This window comes from Rhyacophila brunnea, unplaced genomic scaffold (assembly GCF_057557595.1).
Source record: "Rhyacophila brunnea isolate RB1 unplaced genomic scaffold, BYU_Rbru_1.0 scaffold_7, whole genome shotgun sequence".
Taxonomy (NCBI): domain Eukaryota; kingdom Metazoa; phylum Arthropoda; class Insecta; order Trichoptera; family Rhyacophilidae; genus Rhyacophila; species Rhyacophila brunnea.
This window is the reverse complement of record NW_028233339.1, coordinates 13,751,921-13,770,975: the sequence shown is the minus strand read 5'-3', so window position 1 is coordinate 13,770,975 and position 19,055 is coordinate 13,751,921. Positions and strand designations below refer to the sequence as shown.

Below are 19,055 nucleotides of genomic sequence, written 5' to 3'. Positions count from 1 at the left end.
ACACAAACGATAGAAAAGGACTATTCTTCATAAAAATCCATAGCTAAAAGTTCACACTTATCCAAAATCATGTTCTGGGCCCGATCTATGAATGTGAAGTTTGAGTCCGAAGCTGTCACGACGAATACTATACACGGAAGGCAAATAATAAACGATTCTGTAAATAGAATGTGTCGCAGTCGGCTAACTTATGTGACGGTTTGCGGTAGCCATCCTATTTGAAAGGGTTGAATTGGGTTGGTGTGGGTCAAACCTTAAGGTGTTTAAAACCAAATGGGATCTCAGATGTACGTGTTTGTTTTGTTATTTAATGGAGTTTGCACAGCAGAATTGGGTAAAACAGAGAACAACTTACTCCCTGGTAGATAGTACATAATATTATATACTGCTCAGGTATCTACTATTGAAAAGCAAACATTATATTATTACTTGTAAATATTGCCAGAAATTTATTGAGTTGCTATCTTACTTGCTTATAGTACGCAAAATTTTCTATTAACCTAGAAGAGTATATTTTGAAAATAAACTTATTTTCCAAATGCTTTTATCGTATATCAAAGTCGAGGTGTTATTTTTTAGAAGTTTTATTCCATATTTTAATTTAAAACAAAATAAACCCGATTCTTTGAAATTCGATTCTTTCTACTGAAACTATTTTGAATGATAGTAACAAAAAAGCCGAAGATTTTTGAGTAATGTTTTTAGCAAAAACTAATAATTAATATATTTTACAGGTTACTTTCATTTTAAATAGTCAATACCTACGTAGGTTTGTAAAAAAAATCATAAGTACATATTTTTAATAATACATTTTGAAACCATTTTTATCACTTCAAATCTTTTTTATTTACTTAGGTATATTAATTCGAACTATGGTATAGTGGTCGCATTAACATTCACTGCTGACCAGATAATTACCAATTAATTACCACATTTAAATATCATGCTAATTATATCTAACGGCCAACTAATGGTTAAGCGCCTAGCGCGTCTTTAGCACTGAAAGACTTAAGTTTTAATATCAATTCGATATAAATGATGATTGTTTTCTAATCGATGTTTTTCTAAGTTAAATAAAAAATACGTTAGGACTATGAAATATTCAAAACAGTTATGGTACATAGTTTTATATTGGTTTAACTAAAAGTTATGAAAATGGTTTTTTTAATTCAATGATTTAATTACAAATTTAAAATAATACTAGTTATAAAAATGTGCTCCCATTAAATACTTTCCTTTTATTAATACATCGTATTTTCTCATTGTTTTTAACATATTTTTTTTAAATAATCAATAGTTTTAATGTGTTTTATGTTAAATATTAAAAAAAGATTGATTTCTCTAAAATAAATATGTATAATTTTAAATATTTTTTTAATTCTTGGTCTCAACTACTTGAAAGTGTTTAATCAATAATTGACGATGTTTCATTGGTCGACCTTTCTTATGGTATATTACAATTTCATCAAGTTGTAGGATAGGTACTAATTACGTTTTAACGAACGAAATATTTGTAATTAGAATTAGGAACTTACCCTTGTCACTTTCGCGCCGACCGAATTGGTATCTTTTTCATCGTTAAGTTTTATTTCCCGAAAGTCCAGCTTCCACAGAAGACTATCCAGTTCCTGTTCATAACGCCAATTTCTGTACAGCACCAAAGACACCATTGCTAGCAGCAGCAGAATTCCACCTGCCACTCCGGCACTTATTTCTCCCGTGTGACCTGATGCAAACACACAATATTAATTATTATAACAATAACAAGTGATACAACATATGGACGTTAGAATAGCTGATGTAGACATGTGGATTACTGGTACAGGGTAAGAGAAAATGGTGTAGATTTTCAGAGGAAGCTTGGATCCTCCGCGGGTTGTCACCTACATTAAATAAAAGCCAAAATCCTAAATTGAGATGAATATGACCATGTCCGGAAACTTTTACGTTTGCAGTTCGCCGTATCACACTTCACCGTGCAATGTATCGGAAATATATGGCTGTATATTAAAGACCGTCCAATCTCTTTAGGTCATATAGTACTGAGATAAAATTAATGTCTAAATAAAACACGGTTCTTGTCGGTTTACACTTTACAGGAAGCCAGCAGGAAACAAATTTTTGAAAATAGGCGATATACTGGATTGTTTGTGAGTTTAGTTAGGTTAGGTTTTCATTAGGTTAGGTAAAATCAGCTATGAAAATTGAATTAATGTCAATATTGAATCTAATAAAATTGGCTACCGTATTGTATACGGTCATCTCTTTCCGATAAGAAAGCTCACGGTGAACTGTGCCATGGTGAAATGTTTTACCTACAATTTACATGTAGCCGAATATGACAGTATGAAGCTTTATTCTAAAATCCAGCGTCAATGCATATAGTTAGTTACCTACACACACGTACTAAAAAGTAACAATGTACCTACATTGATATTTTAGCGGTGTCTACTATTTTTATAAGCAGATGTTTTAACTTTGCATTTTGTCGTATGACGATACATTTTATTGATATTATTTTATAAACCTTATCAATGATTGATACTTTTATGTTAGACTTTTCGTCTCACGTCAGGTTTGGCATTATTTTTCATATGTAGATATAGTAGGTATATTGAGTTTTATTACTTTTTATGTTCAATATAATATTAAAAAACAACAAAGAAACTTTTTTATATACGGTACACGAAAATTCCCGAGGGAGTTAATCCCGCTAATCTGCAACGAGAAACTCTCAAACTAAATCATATTTAAATGCAGAAAGTGGGATCGATCTATATACCTTTCGATTAAGGCTATACCTCAGCTGACGCATGGTCTAAAAAGATTGTGACTAGGCGATGCGCGGGTTGTGCAAATGACGCGAGCCGAACGAAATATAATTTGTCATAAAAATTCAAGATGCGTCCTTTTAATGTTATGTTTATTATTATATTCGTAATAATAATAGTATATTCATTGACATGTTTTCTTTTTCATGTACATGCGGAACGTTTTTTAGTCATGTGTACACGATTTAAGAATATATTCCTCCGACGCCATCACAAAATAAATTGACGTGCTCACAAGTCGACTATCGCTCTCCGACTAGCAACGCGGCCGAAATTACGTCCCACATACTGTTAAAAATTATTTGCCGTCTCACTTATGTACGCTCTTAACAAGCGCGCACAGTGTCATTTGCGCTATTGTGGATGGCTGATAATTATTTTTTATATGATTTTCCGACAAATTTAATTATTATAACATCTAATGTAAAACATCTGACTTATCACAAAATTGTTTGACACAATAAATCAATTTCTTATTTTTGATCTTCACATTAATCTATATTTATATTTTGTTAAATTTGAATGTATATTAATTTTGTTAAATTAGACGGTACAATTAACAGTTATTGGTTTGAATGATTCAAAAATATTTTTAAAATTTAAGTAAAAATACGAAATAACTCTTTTAGCTGAGTCTATAAAGCCAAAAAATACATACGACTGTCTGTCATCTAATTATATCGAGACATTTAGGCCCTGGGCACCCTATGCTTTGAAAGCGATGGCTGAGATCGGTCGTTTATTTACTGATAAAACAGGTGAGTACTTAAGACAGAGAATAAGCATATACACCCAATGATGTAATGTAGTCACTGTTTTAGGTACTCTTGGGGTATCCAGGGGACTGGAGGAGGTATTTTATATACTTGGGGAAACTTTGTGAGTATATAAATAATTTTGTAATTATTATTTTATTGTTTATAGACAATATGTAGTAATATGGTTTAATTTTACACCTTTTATCACTTATTTTGTTTAACTCTTTTATTATTATTATTGATTATTTATTTATTTTATTATTTCTCAATTTAATTTACAATTATTGATTGTTTTTAATTTTACTGTAAATGAATCTATATTTGGTGGACGTATGTACATTTTTAAAATATTTAATGATGAATGAACATTTTAAAACAATACTTTGACTTAATAGTTTATTATTTTTATTATACAGGTAATAAAAAAAATGTATTAGTGCCATACATGGTGACTCATGAAAAATACTTAATATTAATTTTATTTATATTCAAAAATAATATGAATAACTCTCTCCGTATAGAAAAGAATAATTTATTGTATAATATTATGTACAACGAAACAAATCGTTATATAAGAAATCTTATACTAGCTATATGTAAATTTGTGTATTTACCGCTAAAATTAATTCTCGTCGTGGTAAATATATTTATGCTTTAATAGGGGATATTATGTTATAGAGAACTTACTTCCGAACTTGGAAACGAAAGTAATTTATCAATATGTCTTAAGTGCTCTATTATAGAAAAACAAAAGCCCATTTGAGAAGACTCACTTTGAATCGCACGAGTTTTCGCGAGGAAAAAGATAGCATTCATTCAAGTATTCTAATATACCTACAGCTATTTAATGGGTACCTACTGATTTCGATCTGACGAAAACATTAACAATGTATACTTAGGTGCCTTGATAAATATTTTTATTTATATAGCAAATTATAATACCTAGTGCCAATTAAGTATTTCTTATAACATATCCCCAGTGATTCTCAATTGTCCGAAATTCTTTCCAGTGCTGTGTGTGCATCACATGAACTTTCAACGTCGTCTTCTAGCGATCATGCCGAACATTATTTTAATATAATTTATGTTTTACCAAAGACATTTTTTTTATTTACTTTATAATTAAATGTGGATCTTAGCCGCCTCACAAAAAGGTTTTGTAACTATTTTTTGTTATTACGTGATATGAATGTTTGCCACTTGTTCAATCTATGCTCTTAGTATAAACACACGTTGAAAAAAGAACAAGTGTTCCAGACCCAGAATATGAATCTGAGACTATATATTTAAGAGTTTTTACTATTATTTGGTAAATTATATACAAATTGATTTTATTTTTTGACCGTGTTCGATCCTAAGAAGATCATAATATGGGCCTCCACAGCGTAGAGGTATTTATTAACAGATTTTTTATTTTACGAGAAATGGATATTAGCCACTTGTTTTACCTATTAGGTCCATACTCTGACCCGAAACACACATTAAAAAATAATATATTTGTCAGACCTTCAAACTTGGGAACCCACGACATTATAAGCTCGGCCACCGTGGGCGACTTATAGATATGTGTAATAACATACTTGGTATTTTCTTTAAGTATATATTACATTATATTAACTATATGTACATATTATATACATATAACAGCCAATGTCTTATGCAGAGAAGAATATTTTGTTAATTGATACAATTGAGGAACTAGGTAGAAGAAGAGCGTACTAAATTATAGTTGAGACAAAAACACTTTTAATTAATATTTGACTGCTGTTTTTTGCATGTGTGTCGCTAGATTTCAAAATCAGCCAAGGCCATAATAGATGAATAGGAGAAAAACGTCTTTTTGTTTTCTCAAATACACAGTCACAAAGGTGAAAGTTTATATTATTTCAAGTATAGAATATTTAAAATTAATAAATTCCACATTTTGATAATGCAGAAATGTTAGAAAGCAATTCACAAAAAAGTAAAAAATACCTAAAGTTGGACTTGGCTGATTTTGAAATGTAGCGATACAATTGTCATAATATAAGACAAAATGTGCACATATATGTTTACACTTTTAACACAACCACTACATATACCTAGTCATGGTGACATGGTGAAAAAGCAGTAGAGATTTCTAAAACTACCATTACAACATAATGCAGATTCTGAATTATCAAATTGTTTTAATTAAAATAATATAACATATACCTAATTTGATAGATATCACTCCAATTTACATAATAACATTCTACCAAAAATATACACCCAAAACCATTATAGTTGAATATTCTAACTGTATATTCCAATACTTAAGTATATAGATTTTTTCATTCTCAAAATCTTGTAAATTATTCGTTTAATAAAAGAAATGGATTATTAACATTATAGATATTACGCTGTAAGTACATATGAATACGTGTATTAATTAAGGCGCTAAGTACTAAAAACAAAAAAACTAACATTTTTATAGAAAAGTGTTCTACATACTAACGACAATAACTTCAACTATAGTCTAAGTGCCTCAAGCAAGTCAAAAAAATACAGCAAAATATTTAAACCTGTCAACGTTGTAAGTCCGTTGGCCTGTTATAATGGTGCAAATAGCACTACAGTGGTCAACCTCATTTAATATAAAATGGCTGACGATGGTGTGTTGACACTTTCGAGTTCTTAATACCTAAAATTATAGAAGCTGCCGCGATTGCTTCACACTGTAAAACCACATTTTTTAAAAGGTCTGCTTCATGAAATTTTACTGCAATGACTCGGTATTTTGTAACTACAGGCAATACTACTTTTTGGTACTTAGAGCCTTTATCAATACACGTATTCATATATTGTTTTACAATATGAGTATGAGCCAGAGTATGGACCTAATAGGTTGAGCAAGTGGCTGACATTCGTTTCTCGTAAAAAAAAAATCTGTCAATACAAACCTCCACTCTATGGAGGCCCAAATGATCCTATTAGGATCGGACATGATCGAAGAAGAGAAGAAAGAAAAGTTTGTACTGTTTTATTATTAAGAATGTAGGTACTTATCCATCAAAAACATATAATAAATATTTGGTAACATAAAAGTAATATAACATACTTATGCATTTTTCGCCACGGAATCCACACCTCGGTTCAGATATTGGGGGACCACTGCCAACCCATTTGATGGCTCTTGTCATTCGCAACTCCTAAAGAAAATAAAAACAGTCCATTAAACATAATTATTTTTATTATTCCCTCGAGTGTGGGGTAAATCATTTATATTTTTACTTGAACCGGAACGAAAAATAATTACAAGATAAAAATAACTTTTTATATACCACGTTTTTAAAATTTCTGTTGAATCATATAAACTTGACAATTATATGTATTAATAATTTAGGACAAATAAGGCAATTAGCAACAAATCATTTTTTTGCTATTTTGCAACAAACAAACAAATATAGAATACTGAAATGTAATTTTGATTTCCACAGTAACGCACGTATATATTAATAATTTAGTTGCCAGAACCACCCCTTTAGCAACCAATAATAGTGGATTGGATTACGGATTTCTTCCGAAATAACTTTTCATACAAAACAGAATTAACTGAAAATGAATTCAATTCTACTAAAAGTATTGAAAGAATGCATTGGCATCGTGTTCTGATATATTATAAAAGTTTCAAATGTCTAGCTAGTCGGAAAGTAAGTTAAAAATCGATTGCAAGATTTGTACTGGATAAACAACCACCGGACAAGCAGGAATACGAGCTAAGAAAAACGTGGTAAAATAGCTGTTCGGAGCCCTGGTATTTAGCATAAAATGTTGTTAAATTTTACTATGTGAAAGAAAAACGTTGTATCATAATTTTTGTATTATAATATGTTATGCCAAGTGTAAAAATTTAATTTAATTCTAACTGTTTAAATTATTGATCTATATATTATTTCTTGCCTGTTATTTATATTGATATGCTTGTTTGCAACACTATTAAATTCTCATTTATTTGGATGAAAAAATATATGATTGCTTCCGATATATCAAAAATGTTCGAGATATTATTGCTTTATGTGAATAAAGAATATTAATGGTAGTATCACATCCCTTCAATCTGTCACATACAATATAAGTTTTAATAGAACTCAGCGATCCTTACGATTTGATATCACGTATATTATAACTCCGACCTTGACGCCATACGGTACCCTACAGATACTAGATACTCGTACACATAATAACATCTCGAGTTATTTTCAATATAGAACTTGATTCGAGCATCCGTCTTTAGGGTAGAAAGTTTTCGTGTATAGAATTTGATATGATCACAGAAAATCAAAATATCACAATAGTATATTACATGCCATTCACTAAAAGGACTGACAGCTAATGTATTGCTAGAGCTCTAGTCATCTGTGTTATTATTTTTCTGACAAAATATTGACATTGTTTTCAATAAATTGGTTATTTATTAACGACTTTCTTGATACATAATACAATGCTGGTCTGTAATTTACATAAGTAACATAGTTTTAATTGACAACAAAACACTAGATAATATAAAAAAAACGTTTACGATATCATTTAAATGTCAGTGTTAACTTTTTATATTATGTATATATCAGTGGCGTACGGTGATTTTTTCTTGTAGGGTTAAAATTGAAAAAAGTCATACTTACGTAATTATTACTTAATATATATTGTGCATTAGCTAATCTAAATTAATTAGTCACTTAAATACGAACGTGAATCTTCGCGACAATTACATTTCATGTTTCGTTCTGATTGTGTCACGAGTCACAAATAACAACATTTTCTCCTTCAACGCGTTCAATGAGAACAGTCGCTCCTGTTTTGAAAACGTTCACGAATGATGTCCGCTGGGTGCAAATATGAATTTCAACCATGATGTCATGAGACAATCGTGACGCATGCCCGTATAAGATGATGTACAGCCAAGTCTACACTCGGGACTTTTCAGTACGTCTAACGAATTGAACACAGGGCATGCGTCGTTGGCCCTCAAATCGGTTTGAAAATGGCCGCCATTTTGTAATGAAAGTACTAGCGCACTGCGATCCGACCGGCTTGGATTTCTGTTCAACACCCCAGCAGCTTCGTATTTTTTCGGTAAGATTCGGGTTGTTCGTGCAGATATATATTTATTTTAGTCTATTGGTAGTTGATGTTAAGATAGTTGATCATATTGGATGCATATTAGTATTGAAATATTACGATTTTTTTGCAAAAATGTCGACTGAAATGATAACAATGAATTTTATTGAAGAGTATATGGGCACATTGCGCATTATGGGATATAACTCATAAAGACTATACGAACAAACTGAAGCGCAGGTATATTATCTTCACGAAGTGAAAACTGTGATGAACGAATGTAGACAGTAAAACGGATTCATCTCTTCTGCGCATGCACAAAACTTGTCGCTGTAAAACGAGAATTTAAAAGTTGAAGGGAAGTGGGTGATGAAGTGAGTAAATGTGGACTTAGCTTTCGACTGATTAACGGGAAGCCTCTGATACGTGAAGTTTTAATCATTCGTACATGAACGTCAGCACATATTATAATATACTTACCGACTATTTTTTACACATAACCTTATAGTAGGTACCTATTGTAATTAATTGAATCATGACGGGTGGGCGATAACGTAATATTTATAGTATTGAAGACTAGTAGGTCTACAATATTTTGAAAATAGTACTATACTAAATCGATTATTTATGGGAAGCTCCGCATCTATAGCATGTATGGACCGCACGCCACTAATAAGTGTAAGCAGCGCTGTCCAACTTCTTTCAGGCCGCGGGCCATTTTTTCTTTAGCAAACATTTCGGGGCCTAAGAGGATAGGTAAACAAAAAGTCAGTTAATGTTAAATCAAAAGATATTTTTTTTTACAAAAAAAATAATCAAAAATAACACTTTTATTCATGCATAGATTGGTAATGGCGCTTTAAGTTGTATTATTTGCAGACAACTATAGTTTGTAGACATTCTAAATACTGTGGCTTACCTTTATTAAGAATAAATAGATAACCAATCTCCCACTGTTCTTTAAATTCTCGATGTTCAACTTCAATCTTTCTTTTATTAGTAGCACTCATATTTAGGGAATGTTTAAATAAATGAATAAATATGAAATTTAATGTGTTATATCACATTTCACTGATGGAAAAATTTGCTGTACAGCCCGCGGGCCGCCAGTTGGACAGCGCTGAGCATAAGTTTATTTTATTTTTGACTGTGAAATAAAACTGAAATTACGTTAAGTTGCAAAATACAATAAAGCTAACTGCATGAGAAATTATGGTGCTTCGTAGATTTTTGCATGCTTTTCAATACGTTCATAAATGTATTTTTAATGTAATAAAAATGCAATGTGGATTACTAGTGTTTTTAAATTGGAATGCCAAAGTCTACATGTTTTTAAAAGAAAACTATAGGTAATTTTTCGATTCTACTTCTGAAAAAAAAGAAGATATATCGAATAGATTTTTAATTACAGGTCCAGGTGATAAATGATCCAAACACTTACTAAAAGGAAGTGAATTCCTCCGAACAGTTTGTACAGTTGATTAACTCCGCGGAATACCGGCGCACTCAATGAACGAACAAATTGGTGTTTTCGTCAGATTATTCGTTCGTGTGTGAAATAGATTTAGGATTAAGCTTCACCTTACTTGTAAAATAGTTATAAGAGAGCGCAGGACGTAAAACAATATTGATTACCTTCTTCTAAAAACGATACTTAGTTAACTAAAATATCAGATTATCAATAATAAATTGTCATCTATTGTTACCTGGTCATATTGTATGTCAGAGATGTGTGTTTTTTTTTAACAGCTGTTCTGAACATGATTTTTGGACTCTCGCAGAAAGGGGGAGGGGGGGAGGGGCTGTAGACATCATGATATATTATAATAATATTATATAAGTACAATGGGTCCATGCACAAACTCAGTGGCGCGTTTAGTGACGTAGAGGCCCGACGCAATGACTGATTTTGAGGCCCTTTACGATAAAAAATGAAGAATCTAATTTGAATTTTCCAAATAAATCGATGCATTAATATTTATAGGCACATTCGTATATACCTACCTAAATACCTACAAGTTAGATAAAAAAAATGATATCAAAGATACAAATTTACATAGAGGGCGCATTATTTTGTTTTCTTCACGGCATGTACGTAATTATGTTCATGTCTTAATTAACCAATGTTCACTTCTAATCAAGAGCTATTAAAACTCTTGCTTTTATACATGGATTGTGTTATGCTTTGGGCAATACCTATTTTCCACGTAGTTTGTGAGAAATAAATATTTTTTCGTAGTTTGTGAAAAATTTTCAGTCAGCGTCGTATGGGGAGCGGGATGGTCCCGACTCCTCTGTATACTCATCCATTTCAACTCGTGACACTCAGTATGCGGATACACAGGGCGATTAACATCAGCAGACAGCAGAGTCAGTCCAAAACATTTTTTGTCTTCTTTCTTAACCTCCTTCTTTAAGCACTACGGTGCATGATTGTAGCATCAGTCCCGCGCGGCTCCATCTCGGGACGGAATGAGCACTTAATATCGCTTCTTTCAGACACATTTATAGTGTCATGGGAGACGACCGTTCATATCCACGGCTGTACATACATGACGCGTGGTGATGGGAACATAGGTAGTACTATATTTCAATCGTATTTGGAAAAGTACGAGTAGTATGAAAAATATAGCAACATAGTAATTTACACGTCAATTTAACTGGCAACTTTAAAAACGGACACGGTGACTGATAGAAAATTCATCCTCTGACAGGTCGACGGAAACGGAAACTGATCGGACAGCAAAACTGATCCTTTAAAAGCACCCTAAGCTTTTTTACGATTTTATTTATTTATTTATTTATTTATTTATAAAAAAAGAGTATTACTGCATGACAGCTTTTGGCCAATGCGCCATAATACATACAAATATATAAAAATATCTTAATTACAAATAACAACTAATATGACAAGAAAGAGGAAAAGACAGCATGTGTAAATATTAAAGAAATATGATAATATATACAATTATAAATTTATCCTATTTAAAACGTCTACAAACATTATATAATTAATAAAAAACAAATCAACCTTTATGGTGCCATCAAATAAGCTAATTGCACGATACACAGCATCATGAAACATAACATCTGTCCTGCGACGAGGTATCTTGAAGACCGTGGAGCTGCGAGTGATATTGGTGGGAACATGAAAATTAATATTTGCCAGTATATGCGGATTGTAAATTTGGTGTTAGTCATACTCATAATAAATCATTAACCTACTGTTACGGTATAAAGTGTATATTATATTTAAAAAAAAACACTCACACATACTAGGAATGGAAATTACTAAACTTATATAAAATGATAACATAGTAATCAGTCTAAGGCAGTGGTCGGCAAACCGTGGATCGCGAGCCACATTCGGCTCTTTGGCCACTTGAGTGCGGCTCTACCACAAATGCCCTCTACCATATTTGACATGGCTACAAAGAAGAAGCAAAGAAAATCGGATGACGAAAACAGTAAATTTAAAGTTGAATGGATCGAGACTTTCGCGTTTATTCAAATCTTAAATGGCCTACCGACCTGTATTATTTGTCGAATATAACATGAAATTGGCGCATGACAAGAAGTCAAATTTGGTGGTAGACTTTACAACTAAACACACGTCATTTAGCACTAAATATCCTGTCGGTGATGCAAGGAAGAAAGCAGTTGAGGAACTTTAGAAGAGTCAAGAATAATCAAGTTCTGTATTTAATTACTGAATACAATCTTCCAACAAAGTTAATATTGCATGTTTGCATGTAAAGAGATTGCTAAGAGAAGAAATCAAGAGTAAATTGAGAAGTTTAGTCGTCTTATTGATGAGAATCTGGAGTCATCAATGAGACTTAAAAATAAAAACATCAACATACAAACCTGACGTATTCAAACTTTCCAACAAGATGCAAGGCCACAATTCACATTGAGTGTTTGTCAGTCATTGTCATGATTTAATTTTATGGATACCTTACATACAATTTATTTTTTATCAATAAATAAGATCATTATTAAGTATGATTAGTTTCATATATATAGATTAGATAGATTATTCACATATATATATTAGAATCAGTGTACCAATAGTTTAATTAAGACTAAATCATTAGTTAATTAACAGTGTATCTACATATGTATATAATTTCAGTTTAAGAAATTTGGCTCTCAAAAGAAATCTTAATCGTTGAATTGTTGATATTTGGCTCTGTTGACTAATGAGTTTGCCGACCACTGGTCTAAGGTAACGAACGGGTCCATGCTTTATATTATTTAATCTGGAAATATCACTAAATATACTCTTTCGTATGCTTAGGTACTGCAAGAACGTACAAAATAGCTAAATAACTTGAATGCAGGTATCAAAGTATGAAACAAGTGAGTTACCTATATGTAAAAGTAAAATAGTAGTTTAGAAAGTTACCTAGCCATAGTCAAAACAAATTATTTAATGTATTAATACGAAATGTAATCATAATTATATTATAATTGAATACAGGAATGTTTCTTAATAAAATGAACTTTTTTTTCACATCATACTACGTAAATATAACATATTATGATTATAATATTCCTAAGCAAAAAACTTGCATCGGCCGGGAATCGAACCCGGGCCGCCCGCGTGGCAGGCGAGCATTCTACCACTGAACCACCGATGCTGATACACTTACATAAAATGTTTCTAAAGAAATTCAGGTTTATAATTGAGCTTTAATGGGGTCAATTTTATTATTTGTTAGCTCAGGTGTTCGTAATGTTGATTTCGTGCTGAAGGTTTTTTATTTGTTGCATTTTTTCCCAAGTATTGCTACTTATTGTAAGCATCGGTGGTTCAATGGTAGAATGCTCGCCTGCCACGCGGGCGATCCGGGTTCGATTCCCGGCCGATGCATTTTTATAGATTTTTTGCGTAAGTCAGTGGATATATAACATCAATTTCAGAAAATATCACTTATCAATTTATATTCGATCTAATCAAAACTTAATTATCTGGATTCGAATTCCGACAGGTGATAATTTTTGTCTCTAGGTAGGTACGTTCGATTATTGCTTGAAATTAATTTCATCAGAATACAAAACATATTATCAATCGGATATTTTCTCCGGATCGGTAAAAATAAATTAGTATAGTAATAGAGAATATTAGAATAGTTTCGTTGAACATATCGGAACATTATCTTAAGTATTAAAGCATACTACGGTAACATTCTATTGTCCCGACTGTATACGCCTCTAATAAAACTCGCTCCTCCATCCATCGGAGCAACCACAAAATCTCGACTACTCATCAGAATTCTCACCTTCTGACGACTTCATCATCCATCATCCATGACACCCACAGTGATGACCCGAATCGAACCCTACATTGACGACATCCCACATAATATACACCAATATATTTTAATTGAAAATCAAAACCAAAAATTAAATCTGATGCCTTGTCGTGTATTTATTACATTTTAACCATCTCAATTAATCAAAATACAACAATATGATTAATTCATTTTGTTTTAAATAGATACATAATATAAAGTGTATGTCTTTTGAGGTGATTGACAAAAAACCGCCCCCGATAGATGCAATGAAGTATTCCTAGTCATTTTAACATAGTTTTTTTTCGTTTATAACATTTTTATTGGCATCAAAACAGAACAAAACACGCACAATAATGATCAGCTATTCACAGTTATTACCTACTGAATACTGTTATTTTATTAGGCAGTATTTCAACACCTTTATGACTGGAGAAAAGCAGAAGAATTTATTTCCTATGTGCAACTTAATATTCAGCTCACTCGTGGAATGGGAAATTTCATTAGCTTTTGTTCTTATCTACCTGGTCGCTTGTGCAATTAATCAGAAAAATCTCCCGAAAGGCTAACGAAGACTTAGCGCCATCTTTTTAGCCTCTTATTTTTCTTTCTCTTTTATTTTTGTATGCACCCCAACTGAATAAAATTATTCAAATTCAATCCTAGAATTTTCAAAGGTGTACCTTCTAACAATCAAAAGGGTAATAATTTGACTTGTTCTGTGTCTATATATTTGGAAATTACAATTACAGTTATTACAGTCAAGCAGTAATGGCTTTCTGCCAAGTCATGCTGGATGGTAGGGTATTCACCCTACATACTATTTGCTCATTTGCAGTTATTAAAAATAATTATCTAGACTGCGAGTTAGTGGCGCCAATATTGTAGCACTAGAAAAAAATACCAGGTGATAGTACTACAGTCAGGATTATTGGATGTAGTTTAATACAATTGTTAAACTATTATGACAGTATTTTTGGGGTTGGCGAAGGACAATGAATATACAGGGGGTTGTTGAGTGGTTCAAGGAGCAACTGTTTATTGCTGTCTAACGGTATAATAGTTGGTACACGAGTAAATGATAGGATAGATGTTAACCGTCCGATGATCATGGTATGTAAAATTCACACCTCCGCTCCCGTTATGTATATGCAGCCAGGTCATACGCGGCCGGCTAACATAACCCTTACGTGTGCCAGATCAAAGAATTTAAGCCCTCATTTTGTCCCGAGCAGAGCCGCACGGGACTGGTGATGCAACCTTGCACCGAAGTGCGAATGCATGATGTTAATTTATATGGCAACTATCAGTGACTTTAATTTGAAGAGTCGCAAGGGGAGTCGAGAGTGTCCCGCCCCCCGTACGCTCTGGCGAATTTAGTAAAGGCCGCAAAATTGGCCTCGGTTGCCACCATGTCCGCGTGTCCTATTGGGCCCGAATGGGGTCGGACCCGGGCAAACAACCCGACCCATGTCCTGCCAAACCAAACCCCTGCAGTTTGGCCGCAAAGTTTCCATGGCCAGTCATGAATTGACTAGTCCAGTGGGTCGGCACCAGTCTCCTCGTCATATGTCTCACCGAGACATCTGGAAAGTATAGAAAAGTCTGGCGGCCCTTAGAGGAGGCCACCCATCTCGCCTGCCATGCCGCATATGCGGTCTTGTAGACCAGCTCAGATACAGTCTTTCTGTAGCTCACACCCTCCACTCTTGATGGCGGTATCAGAGGGACACTGGCGAGAGTTGTATTAATCCTCCTCATAAGGAGAGTGATCGATCCTCTAATTTGAACGTGCAAGTCGAGGGGAAAGACCCCCGCAAGGACCGCCAGGGCATCCGAAGATGTGGTCCTATAAGCCTTAGTAAGGCCAATCAGAGCAGCCCTCTGTCCACTAAGCAGAGCCCTCTTCACAATTGTCAGCGAGGCTTTGGTGTGCCACACGCTGGAGGCATAGCCAGCGACGTCCGATGATCAGTGGAAGTAATGCCTAAGTCTCAGGTATGGTGAGAGAATGCTTCCGGGTAAGGCGCGTCGAGATAGTGTGCTGGTCTGAGGCTCGGCGGACATGAGTACTATGCAGTGTGATACTGAGACTGACTCTAATGCTGATCTGAGGTGACCCATTAATTATTTATGAACATGAATATTCGAGAGTCATTGTTGATGAAGTTTGCAATTGGGAAATATGCTGACCGTCTTATCGATGAAACTTCGAGGCGTTTCGATGACCAAGCCCGAGGTAGTCGACCCTCATCAAAATATGTCACATCTGTAGAATATTGTGATTGTAGATGCAGCGATTTTGCAATAGGTGATTATTGCGTTGTCGTAATAATGCTAACAAAGCCTTAGTTTGTTGCCCGCTACTATCTTGTATTTTATTTTCTTTCACGACCCGATTTTCGTGTTAGATTAAATGTCAAATTTATAGATATAAAGAGAATGCTGGGAACTTTTAAACAGATTTTGCTCCATGATAATATCTTCTGACCCATCAATGGTAGCCAGTCAAGGTGGAGAAGGAGCTTCAATGACAAAGCTATGGGTTATTATTATCCAATGACCCACATATCTTCAATGCCATTAAGATGGAAAGTGTCAAATGGTCACGGGATTGGCAGATGGCAGAATAAGTATTTGCCTTTATGATAGATAGTACAAGACATCTCGAACAGTAAACTGGATGAAATCTGAGTAAGCCAGAGATTCATAGGAGTTTTTGAACGTGTTAAATAAAAATACAGACTATATTGTGTATCAGAGTTAATCAGATACAATTTCCATTTCGGAGAAAATGAACCAAATAAATGAGGATAGGCAAAATAAAAGTTACAAAGTCTTCAGCACCGAAAACTTTACAGCACCCCATTTTGAATGCAGTGAAGTTTTTTTTTTATTTTATCTTTTTGTCCGACAAAGTTACGAATTTACAAAACAAAGGAAGAGATTATACTTCAAAGAATAAAACTGCGTCTGCAGACGACCAGAATTATCTCAGCGAAAACATTATTTTTCACCAAATACAGTACAGGTACAGTTTGTTCAAAAATTCACTTATACACTGACAAAAATACTTTTATGATTCTTATAAAATAAAAAAAGTTATGTTGAAAAATTTATACGCAAAACGCTTTGGCAAGCTTAGAGCGGAATGCACAATCTAAGATTTCGTTCCTAAGGATAAGTTCCGAAAAGCATGACTTAACAATAGACAATCCTGAGTATAGAGTTAAGGAATCCTTAACCATAGACTACTTTTGTTATGAGCACGCCCCCTTATTACCATTTACCACTGACAGCTGCTGTCAAAATAAATTCGCATGTATATAACACAGTCCATACACTCAAATTCGTTTAACAATGTATCTCAATATGGATATTGATAGTGTTAATTCGTTTGGCATGTACTTGCAGAATATTATTTTATTTTTATACGCCAGCCCGCAGAAATACAAAATACCAGATGAAGAATGACGCTTGACGCTTGACGCTAGTGTTACCATGTTAAAAAAAATCTTGTGGTGCCTGTGGAATCACGTATAATGACTTATAACGGAGACATAAGAGTATTATAATTAAATATTAATATGTATTTATAGTTATTGCATTTATAAAATGCAGTTGTCATATTTTTGTCATCGTTTAACAATTATAAAATAATTTACCTAATTTACCTAACGAGAATTTTGAAATATGGTATTATTTTCAATAGAAATGATCTTAACTAAGGACAGTGTTTCTGCATAGTGTTTTCTGCTAAGGAAATTTTAGTTATGACAAATGTTTCTGCATTCCGCTCTTAGTACATAAGCAATATACATAATTACAGCTTTATATTCCCAATCAATTGTATTATAGTAGATTTTATTCAGGGTATTCCATGGTATTTAACTTATTTTTAGATAAACTGGTGGTAATAATTTCTCTCAATCTGACGGTGTGAAATGGATTGTTTTAGATTGTATTGTATTATCTTATTTTAATTAATTATTATTTTACCAGAGGTAGAATTTTAAAAGATGTATTTTTTCAAAAGCTACGCATTGGACATGCGACGTTCATATAAAACCGTATGACACAGAGGCAATGACATTATTAATGGACGACGCACTCAATACAGTAGCTAGCAAGTAAATTCGCGCATTCGCATGTATAGGTAGACGTCACGCAATTTCCATTATGCGATATCACGCATCGGGAATTTATAGCAATATGACCTTTATTGTAATGGCGTTAGAGTAGTGTTTCTAATGTCAATGTTCATTTGAGCGAACCTGTTCTCGAACCGAACCATTCGGCAGACCGAACAAAAAGCATCAGGAATTTATAGCAATATCACCTTTATTGTAATGGCGTTAGAACAGATTATGCCATTCGGCAGACCCGACAATAAAGTGAGTGTCATTTTCTTTTCCAGATGATTCGTCCTAATGCACATGTCATTGCACAGAGGCTGCCTGCGTCATGACTCATTACGTAGTAAAGATTCAGACGACGTGATTCGTGAACGCTTTTAAAACAGAAGCGAGTCAGCGATTATTGAGAAATTTTATTGTCCGTGATTCGAATGACCCAATCAATCATAACTGGACATAAAATGTAATTAACACGAAAATTTACGTTCTCATGACTCTATTATTTACGTACTGCGATATTTAACATAATGAAATTATTAATCACCATTATATAAAAAGATATTGAAATTGTGTGTAGACCAATTATTTGTTTGACCACAATAATAATGTTTCATAAAAGAATTGAATTATCTACATACATTCGATTTTTAAATATTTTATGTTAGTCTAACTAATATGAGTTGCAAAATATGTATATTTTTTCGATTGATGAATAATTCATCAACTATAAAATAAATAAGGAAATCCTGCAGTTAAAATACAACTAAGATTTTAGTATACGCTCAATTGTCTGGGCGGCAAGTTTTCAGTGAATCCTTTGTAATACGTACCACGTTTCCATCAATCCAATTAAAAGTTACTTAGTGTATACAATAGGAATCAATGTATTCAGGCCGCCCTGTAAATAGACCAAAATTCAAATAATCGTTTCCTTTTTTATACAACAGTCTATAT

General features: G+C 33.1%; 1 protein-coding gene and 2 non-coding genes across 3 annotated transcripts in view; 1 reads left to right on the top strand and 2 right to left on the bottom strand.

The window, feature by feature from the left end:
• Positions 1–19,055, bottom strand: part of LOC147064519 (guanylate cyclase 32E) — a 264,366-nt gene that overhangs the window by 46,708 nt on the left and 198,603 nt on the right. Inside the window, exons 11-12 of the mRNA XM_085957667.1 lie at positions 6,669–6,759; positions 1,536–1,726 (exon numbers count right to left, since the gene is read on the bottom strand). Of these exons, the coding sequence (XP_085813793.1) occupies positions 1,536–1,726; positions 6,669–6,759 (282 nt within the window). The remainder of the gene's footprint in view (positions 1–1,535; positions 1,727–6,668; positions 6,760–19,055) is intronic.
• Positions 13,241–13,311, bottom strand: TRNAG-GCC (transfer RNA glycine (anticodon GCC)). Its single transcript has one exon. It is a non-coding gene; the product is annotated as a tRNA-Gly (tRNA).
• TRNAG-GCC (transfer RNA glycine (anticodon GCC)) lies at positions 13,474–13,544 on the top strand. Its single transcript has one exon. It is a non-coding gene; the product is annotated as a tRNA-Gly (tRNA).